Source organism: Coffea eugenioides, chromosome 2 (genome assembly GCF_003713205.1).
Source record: "Coffea eugenioides isolate CCC68of chromosome 2, Ceug_1.0, whole genome shotgun sequence".
Lineage (NCBI taxonomy): Eukaryota > Viridiplantae > Streptophyta > Magnoliopsida > Gentianales > Rubiaceae > Coffea > Coffea eugenioides.
Genome location: NC_040036.1, coordinates 35,634,695 through 35,646,802, shown reverse-complemented (window position 1 = coordinate 35,646,802; position 12,108 = coordinate 35,634,695). Strand labels below are relative to the sequence as shown.

General features: G+C 33.1%; 1 protein-coding gene across 1 annotated transcript; it reads left to right on the top strand.

The window, feature by feature from the left end:
• The first annotated feature begins 5,142 nt into the window (after positions 1-5,142).
• Positions 5,143-11,019, top strand: LOC113759599 (serine carboxypeptidase-like 40). Its single transcript, XM_027302177.1, has 8 exons — positions 5,143-5,323; positions 7,204-7,311; positions 7,407-7,681; positions 8,366-8,620; positions 9,393-9,511; positions 9,629-9,721; positions 10,627-10,732; positions 10,873-11,019. Exons 1-8 carry the CDS (start codon positions 5,281-5,283, stop codon positions 11,017-11,019), a joined length of 1,146 nt encoding a protein of 381 aa, XP_027157978.1. The 5' UTR covers positions 5,143-5,280.
• The last annotated feature ends 1,089 nt before the right edge of the window (positions 11,020-12,108 follow it).

Sequence of the window (12,108 nt, the reverse complement as noted above, 5' to 3'; positions counted from 1 at the left end):
AGCAGTCTTACCTGGTGGAAAATACTTATTTAAGAATGCTCTTGATAGTTCATCCCATCCAGTGAAAGTATTAGGAGCATGAGAGTGTAGCCAAAGTTTGGCCTTATCTCTCAATGAAAATGGGAACAACCTTAGTCTTATAGCATCATCACTAACTCCATTCATTTTAATTGTATCACAAATTTCCAAGAATGTAGCTAAGTGTGTATTAGGATCTTCTACTGCATTACCTCCAAATTGAGATTGTTGAACCATTTGGATAAGTGATGGTTTAATCTCAAAATTGTTAGCATTTACCGTAGGCCTTACTATGCTTGTTTGAGATCCTTGTGTTCCCGGTAGAGTATAATCTCGTAGAACTCGCCTATTTGGGTCATTTTCGGCCATCTCTTCCTCAAATAGTAGATCTATTGAGATTTCCTCTATAGGTTGCCGAATCTCTTGTTCCTCTTGCTGTGGTGGATGCCTCCTTTGTCTACGTAGTGTCCTCTCAATTTCTGGATCGAAAGGTGTAACTTCCTGAGACGCCCGGTGCATACACTACAAACAGAAATAAGAGATATTATGCAACTTCAATGGTAAAAAACTGATTACAATATAAGATTAAATATAATCTAAAAAATAAATCTGTCTAAATTAATAAAGATGATTAGGCTCTAATATTGCCGCTCCCCGGCAACGGCGCCAAAAACTTGACGGGATTTTTTTTTTATCAATGCAAGTTTAATTCCGAATTTACACCCGTTGGACTGCAAGTATACAGGTCGCAATTGTAGTACGAGATGTGTATCGGGTCGATCCCACGAGGAGCAATTTAAAACAATTATTAGATACTAATTTACTCTATTATTTAGACTCACAATTAATTTGAGCAGAAACTTCAGATTTTAATTCAACTACAAGAGTTCTTAACTAGATAAATGCAATTTCACAATAGGAGTAGAATTCACTAAATATTAAGATCTAGGGATGTAGATTCCACTTATGACACAAAAGATCTAAAATGAATTAATTCAACACTTGTTACTGCTCTTGTTTAACCAAGGATTCATTTCCAGAAATACCAAAATCACATTCTCATGATAATAATGGGTTAAAACAGATTAGTTTTTCCTAATCTCTTGGTAAATACTAAATCTGTTCTTATTCACACATGAAATGCAGATTTCATCCACTTGAATGTATTTCTATTCTCATGAATATACAACTCAAGTTCTACTTGTGTCATTCCATTATTTTTACCATTTCTCAATGAATAAAAATAACTATAAACCTGCTATTGGTGATCAAGCAACAACAAGTAATCCAACATACACAAGTAGATAAGTTAATACAAGACATAACAAGAATGAATAACAATCACTTCATATCATTTGGCCATAAGCTTCATCTACTCCCTAGATAAAGAAAATTAGCTACTCATGAATGATAAAACACTCATAACTTCATTAATGTAAATCATCATGAATTACAAATACAAACAGAGTAAAGAAAGTCTTAGCCAAGATATGGTGAAGCCTTCCAAAAATCTCCTTTGTCTTGAACTTAGATGATTACAAGATGAAATCCCAATTGCCCCTTGCAAGTCCTAGGTAGAGAGAATATGTTTTTCTGTAAGAAGCTAAGCTACGAATGGATCTCTCCAGACCTCCCTCAATGTCTCTGCATAAAAACTACTCAAAGGCTTATTTTTCCAAGTCAAATTCCAACTTTTGATTCCCCAAATCTAACTTTGTTATAATTGTCAATAACCAATATTTTTGACTTGAAAATAAGCCACTTTTCTTGCCCTTTTGTCTTCTGAAGCATGTGCACCGAATTCCCTTGCATCTTATAGCTGGAAAGTGGTGTGAACACAAGAGAATTGGCTGAGTCAAATTGCAGAATTTCGGCTATAAAACGCGCCTACACAAAACGCGGCATAACTCGCGTTTTGTATACTCGCGTTTTCACTCTGGCCTTATTTCAACTGCGATTTTCTCATTGATAAAGGCCAAACTAGCTTTTGTGCAAAACACAAAAGCTGTAGCCCTTTGTGTTAGCTTTCCAATGCTTCAAGAATCATCCAAATCGGAGCTTTGTAGCCTGAGATATGATCAAAATACTGTCACCTGTTCAAACCTCTGTTTTAACTTCCGACCACAGAATGCAGCTTCTGTATTCCAACGTTTTGCCCATGAAGATGGCAGAAATGGATTTCGATGTCTTCATACGAATTGTAGGTCTCTTTCTTAGCTTTAAAATGGTATAAAGATCACCTCAATCCGATAAGTGTAGCTCCAGATATGGTCAAAATACTGAAAAGTGTCAAAACTGACTTGTATTGCATTTCCTCACTTGAACGTTTTTCACTTCATTCTTCTTGTTGCCACTTGAATTCATCACCAAATCTCTATTTTTACCTCATTTGACATCCTTTGGTGATTGAATCATCATTCCTGCATAAAAATGAAGTTTTTACCATTAAAATCACTAAAAATGCAATATTATCCACTTTTACCAAAAATATATAATTTTACCAAAAACCTCTTTATTTTATTTATAAAACTAAATAATCAACTCAAAATTAACTAATAAAATGCACTTAAAAATACGTAAAATAAACTCTTATCATATACATTGATAATATATACACTATCATCATTTGATGCATAACAACTAATTTAAATTTAAATTTAAAATCTAAATTTTTTGATAAGTGTCATGCATCTAACAATAATAGTGTATAACACTGTCAGTGTATATAAGATTAACTCCATATATTATATAATTATAATATGAGCTTTTATTTTTTTTAGTGGGTACCAAAGTAAAACAATAAAACAATATTCATATAAAATTGCATTAATGGCAGCAAATACGTCAAAACCTGCAACGACTGCAATAGATGGGAGGATTTGATTCTAGTCTAAATAATCAACAAAGATAGAGCATACATAATGGTCCAAAAGATAGAGCATAAAATATTTTGCATTGACCCAGAAATGCTTGGCCCTTCTGCAGGCCCCTCGGCCTGCCAGTTTGTTCAATTGATTTGATTCTTTTCCTTGTATAATTTTTAGAATTTCAATATGCTAACACTTGTGTCCAACAGGGCCAAATGTAAGTAAGTAAATATTTTATGATTACAAAGAAAAGTCTTTCAAATAAAACCAAAAAATCTTGCTGGTGACAATCTATTAAAACCAAAAACCACAACTATTGAAAGAACCTGCACCCCAAGAATAGCAAAAGTAACAAATCAAATCAATATTCAACTATGTTCCTAATTAGTACTCCTGGCCAGCGATAACGAAGGCCAAAGGAGTCGAATTATTGGAGAAGAAAACCCAAGAACAGACTAAGAGAAAGCAGAAAATGAACGATTAATGCTGAGCTAGAAGAACAACTCTCTCATGCATTGAAGAATCACATCTTAAACCCCCAAATCTGAGAGAAGATGGCTTCCTATGGCCATTAATTTAAATCTAAAAGCCATCTCTCAAGGAAAGTCTTGTCTGCTTTTTTTTTTTATTTTCTCTGTCCTGTACCAAAACTATATTAATTGGAAAGGTTTGAAAGTTTGCAATATTTTGGAAAAAGACATTGAAGGGGGAATTTCCCTCTCTAGACTAGAAAGAGTTTGCTCTCAAGGAGACAGAAAATGATTCTGCGTTTAATTTTTCAATGTCATGTTGTCAAGAAAGTTAATAAAGTGTTTATATTTCTGATTGCAAAATTTATACACACATTTTTTAAAATATTAAAAAAGGTATATATAAACAAATTTTTGAATTATTTGTATAGACATATACTAGGATTAATCTTGTATACATTGATATATATACACCATCACCACTAGATGCAAAACAACTAATCTGAATTTAATTTTGAAATCTAAATTTTTGATAAGTGTCATGCATCTAACAATAATAATGTGTAACATTATCAGTGTATATAAGATTAACTCCATATACTATATAATTATAATATGAACTTTTATTTATTTTAGTGAATACCAAAGTAAAAAAGTATTCAAATAAAATTGCTTTAATGGCAGCAAATACATCAAAACATGCAATGACTACAATAGATGGGAGGATTTCATTCTAGTCTAAATAATCAACAAAGATAGAGCATACATAATAGTCCAAAAGATAGAGCATAAAATATTTTGCATTGAACCAGAAATGCAATAGATGGGAGGATTTCATTCTAGTCTAAATAATCAACAAAGATAGAGCATACATAATAGTCCAAAAGATAGAGCATAAAATATTTTGCATTGAACCAGAAATGCTTGGCCCTTCTGCAGGCCCCTCGGCCTGCCGGTTTGTTCAATTGTTTTGATTTTTTTTTCATTGTATAGTTTCTAGAATTTCAATATTCTAACACTTGTGTCCAACAGGGCCAAATGTAAGTAAGTAACTATTTTATGATTACCAAGAAAAGTCTTTCAAATAAAACCAAAAAAATCTTGCTAATGACATTCTATTAAAATCACCTCTTGCCTTAATTGACAAAGTTACTTATATAGCATTGAATAGAAACCAAACATCTATAATATACATAGGGCCTGGGATTTTTTTGTGGTGAATCAACTATTAGTTATTGTCATTTCAGTCGCTCTAGTGCAGCCATTGAGTGGATGATGTAAGTTTCCGTGTGCTTTTTTTCTTTTTCTTCTTCTGGTGGAAGTAGTCGTGAATGCATATTGATTTGGTTATGTATGGTGGACGTTGGATATATATATATATATATGTGTGTGTGTGTGTGTGTGAGAAACAAAAACTTTGGGAATGGAGCGCCTTTCAATGATGATTAGCTTGTTGTCGGCATACACAATTTACCATCCATTTTCATACATAACTTCCTACATGATCGACAATTCTTATGCACCCTCTTAATTTTGCTATACATGCAAAATTTTCAGATCAAATATTTTCAAGTTCAGAAAGCAGGAGTGCCTTAGAGATGGAAATCAAGAAAACCCAAATTCTTCTTCTTTCAGCTCTCTTGCTTTCGTCTTTGGTTCTCAAGACTCCTGGAAAGAGCTGCAGTGAAGCTGACTATCAATTTTTCAAAGCTAAATCGAAGCCTGTTTCCAACATTGATATATCCCACTTCACAGCATTTAAGAAGCGACCTGAGCCAATCCAAGAAGGGCTGAAGGAGAAAGATATCATTCACAAATTGCCCGGACAACCCCCGGTTAGTTTCAAACAATATGGTGGATATATCACCATCAATGCCACTGTTGGTCGTGCCCTTTATTATTACTTCACTGAAGCCCAGGATACAATGGTGGCTAAGGATTTGCCCCTTCTCCTTTGGCTTGCAGGAGGTACACACTATAGAAGACTTCGATCTTATTAGCCTCTTCTCCTGTCTGCTCAGCTGGAAACTATTAATGCGAGTAAATATGATACCCTGTTTCTAGGGGACGGAAACAAAACGAAAGAAAGGATACTATGTAGAAAAGAAAGATAAGGAGAGGGTATACGAAAAGTGGCTTTGGTGCATGTGTTTTGATTGGATTAGATATGGGCAAAAAAAAAAAAAAAAAAAAAAAAACAGTAACATGATGTCCAAAGAAAGGAAGGATAAATAAGCAAAGAAAAATGTTATATGTAAAATAGGCAAATAAAATTACTTTAGCTCTTTGGTCTTTTTCTAACTGGTGCCCCATCATATGCAAATCAGGTGAGTAAAAGTAATTTAATTTTGTTGGGGTTTTCAAAGTAGTGTCTATTATTGTATATTACATCACATAAATCACATCAAACTAAATCATACAGATTTACATAATAACAATTAGTCTTCCCTTGCATTTAAATTAATAAGAAATTTTCTATTAGGTGCCCAATTAACACTCACTAACATATTGAAATTCCACCATGTATATTAAACGAATATGATTTTACTTTATTTTTCTAAAATATTAAACTGAACTCAACTTACTGAGGTTGCTTTAATCTAGTGGTTAAAAATCTAAGACTTGAAACTCTTTAATTCAATCTCCCCCGAGCCCCATCTAATGAGTGCCCATTGGTTCATTTAAAATAGTGTTTTATCCATCTATTTAAAAACCAAATTAAAAAAAAAGGTAAGTCCAACAGCTACTTTTCCCTCCTAATTCATTCCTTTTTCCCCTCAAAAAATCAACCAAAGCAAATCCTTCATATTCCCCTCTACTTTCCCTCTCGTTCCCTCAAACGATGCCCATATGTAAATTCACGTTTGATTTTGTTATTTGCTTTTTCTTTGTTATAGACACTGTCTAAGTCTTTCTACTGGAGTTCGTGATTCATATGCCAATTGACATATAAAATGCGTATGAAAAATATTAAGATACTATTTCATGTGCTTTAGTACGACCTCTACCAACTCCATTTAAGTATCAAATCAGTTTCTTGATTAATCTAATTATCTATTTCAGGGTAATCAATCAGTTATGAATAGATGTTAACAAAGTATCTAGATTCTACTTTGACCAAAAAAAAAAAAAAGTATCTAGATTCTACAACCAAATTATGACTAGTTCATTTCCTGTTATGAGGCATAGATCTCGTCATTCTTTAATAAGACCCCATAGAAATTACATCATTCTCAAGAGCCTTTTCTTTCTTCTTTTTTGCTTTTTTCTTATATAAGTAATCACAATCACAAGTAGTAAACCAAACGAGCAAAGTACCCAAGAACTCCTTAAATTAGTTTGTGTTATCTCACTAACACTTGATTATCTACGTGAAAACCTTCTGAATTTGCCAGCGTTCAAAGATCACCCATAAGTAGGGTCTAAGGTGTCAAACTTTTTTTTTTTTTTTTAAAAAGGGATAAATCGGGGAGACGATATGTATGTATGTACACTTTAGATAACAAAGTGGGCTGAGTGCGTCAAATCTTAAACTCACTTTAGAAGTTCATATCTTGCTCAGGATTCCAATTCAATCAAATTCAAGAGAAATAACAACATATTGACCCAAAAGGGGGAAAAATTAAATTATTGTGTTTTCTAATAAATATTATAAACACATTAAATTAATATACATGCTCATTCTTGTCCCTCTAAAACTTGAGTATGTGATTCAATAAATAGTTAAACAGCTCACTTGACTTCTTCTTGTTAGCAGGATGTGTAGAATATTCAATTCAGCATGGCATTTTATATGTGGCATGTTCAATTCAATTTGGCATTTTCCCAATTTGTCACTTTCAAAACAGGTCCTGGTTGTTCTTCACTTGGCATTGGAGCAATGCAAGAACTTGGACCATTCAGGGTTGGGAGCGATGGCAAAACACTGTACAAGAATCAATATGCCTGGAATCATGGTACTAGCAAATAAATGTCTTCATTTGCCTTTTAAATCAATGATATCGATATTCAGGTACTTGATAAATTTCCAATTAATTTGTTCTCCCAACAGTTGCGAATGTTCTGTTCCTGGAATCTCCAGCAGGGGTTGGATTTTCATACTCCAACACAACGTCAGATTTTATGAAGGTTGGGGATAGAAAAACTGCTGCGGACAATTACATTTTCATATTAAATTGGCTTGAGAGGTTTCCCGAGTACAAAAATAGAGATTTTTACATTGCTGGAGAGAGCTATGCTGGTCATTATGTACCTCAGTTAGCACATAATATTGTTTACCACAACAAGAAGGCCAACAGGACAATCATTAACCTGAAAGGAATTCTGGTATATATATCTCTCTACTAGAATAGTTGTTTATCATTGACTAATGCGCTTTTTTTGGGGTAAATTACTTATTACCCCTATGATTTTACATAATGCTAGGCAACCCACCCAAAGGTTTTAAAATAGCCACATTACCCCCCTTTAGTTTTATGTAAAGTAAAAAATTAACGGAATGCATAATCAGTTATAACGTTTATACCAAACGTGCTCTAAAAGCGTGTATGATATAATTTTAATATTCACATAATCGCCTTATGATTCGTGTAAATCTACTTTATCCCGCCCCTAATTTTTGCATTTATTCATATAATCTCCCTATACATATATATATGTATGTATGTATATATATATATTTATACAAGCTGGTTAAATGGTCGATTTACTTAGCATTTAAGTAAGGGCACTATTAATATTTCAATTAATGACGTTACATAAGTTATTTTTCATCACATTTCTGCTATACATAAAACCATATCTTGGTGAAGTGAACATTTTGAAACGTTAAGGGGATCATGTGGCAATAAATAAAATCATAGTGGGATTATATGTAATTTACCCTTTTTTTTAATTTTACTATATATTTCATATCGCCGATATTGACATTGAAAGAGCTACAAAATGTAAAACTATGTTAACGTTGCCCACGGAACTGTAATAAAGTTACTCTTTTGTGCCAAATTGCAGGTTGGAAATGCACTCATCAACGACGAGACAGATACTTTAGGCCTGATTGATTACTTTGCAAGCCACGCTTTGATTTCCTCTGAATCTTCAAGAAAACTACACAATTGTAATTTCTCATCGAATGCCGAGACATCTGACGAGTGCAATGATATCGTAAAAAAGCTTAAAAATATTGCAGGAGATATTAATATCTACAGTATCTATTATCCTCTGTGCTTGGATGGCAACTTGACCAGCATCCCTAAGAGGTTTTCGGTAAGTTTTCCTTTGCATTTGGTATTTGCAGATTCGATACTTCTTTTGACATTTTTCTAGGTTATTCAACTATAATATAAAGTGTAAATCTTATATGTATTAAAAATATATACATCACTATTATTGAATGTATGATACATATTCAAAATTTAAATTTTAAGTTCAAATTTAATTTAGTTATCATTTATCCAACAACGCTGATAGTACTATATACACTATTGGTGTATCAAAGATTAATCCTAATATGAAATGCAACTCTCTAGGGAATTTACTCTATTGCTTTCATTGTACCAAACGTTGGGTTTATTGTTATCCAAAACTCAAATCTAATTACCATAGCAATTTTTTGGTAAACTATAAAAAATGCCCTCCTCAGGCCAAAAAATACATTATCGCAAATTGACTCGAGATGGATAGTTTTATCATTTTCTCATGACAAAAAGCTTCTGTTGTGGCAATATATATCATTTGCCCAGAAACTGTCCTCTCCAGCACAATTCAGTTCTTAAAAGTTTTCATGCTTTTAAAACTTGAGGATATTTGATCTTGATTTCTCACCATTTTTGTCGGTGGATGGTTCTTAGCCTAGTAGGACGTGTAATTAATTATTAAGTAGTCATGAATTCCCTTTCCCAGAAACCAGAAAAAGCAAAAGGAAAACTTTTAGTGGCTTTTCGAAATATTGCTCTTAATTTACGGAGAAAGTGAGAACACAAAAAATCGTTTCCTAAAATATTCCAATATCTCCTAATTTTGGTATCATGGCATGTAGATAATGGAGTTCGATCCATGCACTGTGTATTATGTTTATTCGTACTTGAACCTTCCTGAAGTTCAAGAAGCAATCCATGCTAATGTCACCAAATTATATTATGATTGGCAACCATGCAGGTTTTCGCTCTCCCCTCTCTTTTTAGAATTTTTTTGACTTAGGTTTCTTATTACAAAAAAATTTGCGGTATTCCTATATTTTGTATAACTGAACTGATAAAAGAAAAAATTTTGCAGTGAAGTTCTTAAACACTGGGAAGATAGTCCATCTACGGTTCTTCCATTCATTCAAGAGTTGATGGAGAATGGAGTTCGTGTGTGGATATTTAGGTAATTTGGTCATCATTCTATCACTATAATCTGCCCATTCTGAAAAGAGCATTTTGTAAATTAGGAAACGAATAGAATGAAAACAATATGAAAAATGAAGAGGGGGCAGATAAAAAGTTTGTGTGTTTTTTTAATTATAATAAAAAACCATGAAAAGTTTGACCTGACCAAATCATATATCAACAGTCAAAATCATGCACGGATAAATACTAAATTGGACACATGAGTCGGAGCTTTTTGATAAAAACTTCTGTAATCCACAGGCTAACAATTAACAAAAATTTGACCCTTTACTTAGAGTGTAGTATGACTGTAATTGAGCGAGGGAGAGATGGGATGGATAACATACAGGTAGGGACTGTAACTCTGTAAGTAAGAGATTTCGAATTCTATGCCTCTTAGTTACATTAAGGCAGGAAAAACTGAGAGAGAGACTTATAATTCTCCTAATGGAGCCACACAGACTTGAGCCCCTCAAGTTTACTAAATTTGTATTTAACCTTGAAATTTCTTTAGGTTTTCTTTTTTGCTCTATATTTGTTCTTTCCCGGTCCATCCCCGAGGAAAATTTTTGTAGAACTCTTCTTCTATCCACTTTACCACTCTAAATTTTTTTTGCGCCATATTGACATTATAACCCCCTTAAATTTACATTGCACCCTTACCTTTAATAATGATTATCTTTAAAAAAAAAAAAAAAGGTGTCAGACATATTTCAAATTGAACATAGATATCACTTTATGAAGTAATCGTTCTCAAATCCTGACTTTGCCACTGCCCTCCGTAAACTATTGGTCCTTTTTCGTCTTCGTTTTGAGTTAAAAAGGTTTAGCTTCTTCTTCTTGCTCCTTTTTCTCCATTACATGGAACAGTTTCATAAAATTGGTCTTGCGTTTTATCCACAGTGGTGATGTCGATGGAAGGATGCCAGTTACCAGTACACAATATTCCATAGAGGTGATGAATGTTACAACTTTAAATCCCTGGCACGCTTGGTATCGAGATGGGGAGGTTAGTATTTTAACATTCTACAAATACTCAAGTAAATTGGTTTTGATTTGCTGAGATCCAAGTAGTAAGAATCTTAATTCTTAAATTGTAATAGCAATACTCTGACTTTAATGATTTATGCTTCTGATTTCGATAATCAGGTTGGTGGATATGTTCAAGAGTATAAAGATAATTTGACTTTTGTAACAGTTAGAGATGCTGGTCATGAAGTGCCAAGTTACAAACCTGATCGAGCACTGTCACTTGTTTCACACTTTATTGCTGGGACTCCTCTCCCTAAACAATAAATATTCAGATAGATACTAGATTGTCACTGAATCACCTTCTTGGGATTCATTGACTTAGTATGTTTCCTTTATACTGTCAAGCAGAAGTAGAAGGTCACTTCAGTGAATTTTGGGTTCATCTAGAATTCCTCGATGAATTGCTATTTGGATAGACAAACTTTTTTCTTTTTCAATAAAGAAGGAATAGTATTAGGATTAATTTTTCGTGCACTGTCAATGTATACATTGACGTGATTAGATAAGTGTCATATTACCTGAATTTGAATTTAAATATCAAATTTTATATACGTGGCATGCATCTAGATTCGTTAGTGCATCCATTGTCAGCATAAAAGATTTGCCCATATTATTACTCAAATTGCCGGACAGATTTTTAAGATTTAGCAATAGCAGTTTAATCACCATAATGCACGGTAAATTTATAGGTAGTTTTGTTTGGAAAGATTCTAATGCCCCTTTTAGATATCATATCTTAACTTAAATTCACCGTTAGATGGTGGAATAAGTGTTATTGACTCTTTGATTGGAAGAACTACAAAACTTCAAAGTATAAACCATTATTATTATTGAGAAATATATATTGCGGGAATGATACCTTAAAGAGACTATAGAATTTTCCTTTTGGTATTATCTACTTCACTAGAGTGAGAAAGACAAGCCACCAAATATTCTGTCTCCATATCATTTTGTTTTCTTTTACCTAAATGTAATATTTGTCCACATTCAGCTCCAATAATTATCAATTATTCACCCTTACTGTCAGTTTATGAGCTTGTTGGTTTGGAAGAATATAAGTTTCGGTAAAAGCATCAAAACTAACTAAACCATTTAACAACAGCTTGAATATTCAAATTCTATTTTTTGCAATTATGTTCAAACTCAATCAATAAAATATTTGATGAGAATCGTTTTCCCAAACAAATAAACAAACTCCCAGGAATTGCTAACAACCTCAAACAATTATTATGACCCTTGGCCAACGAAGTTGCCAGTGTAAAGGGAGGCTGCCCATAATGCCCCATGACCATTAATAGACCATCTTGGAATTTTCTATTAAATGCAGCCAAAATTTTAGAATTATTTGTTTCA

Coding starts and splice junctions, on each gene's coding strand:
- LOC113759599 (XM_027302177.1), top strand. CDS start 5,281: ATGGTGGCTAAGGATTTGCCCCTTCTCCTTTGGCTTGCAGGAG. Junction 7,312..7,406: donor TCAATATGCCTGGAATCATG/GTACTAGCAAAT, acceptor TTCTCCCAACAG/TTGCGAATGTTCTGTTCCTG. Junction 7,682..8,365: donor TTAACCTGAAAGGAATTCTG/GTATATATATCT, acceptor GCCAAATTGCAG/GTTGGAAATGCACTCATCAA.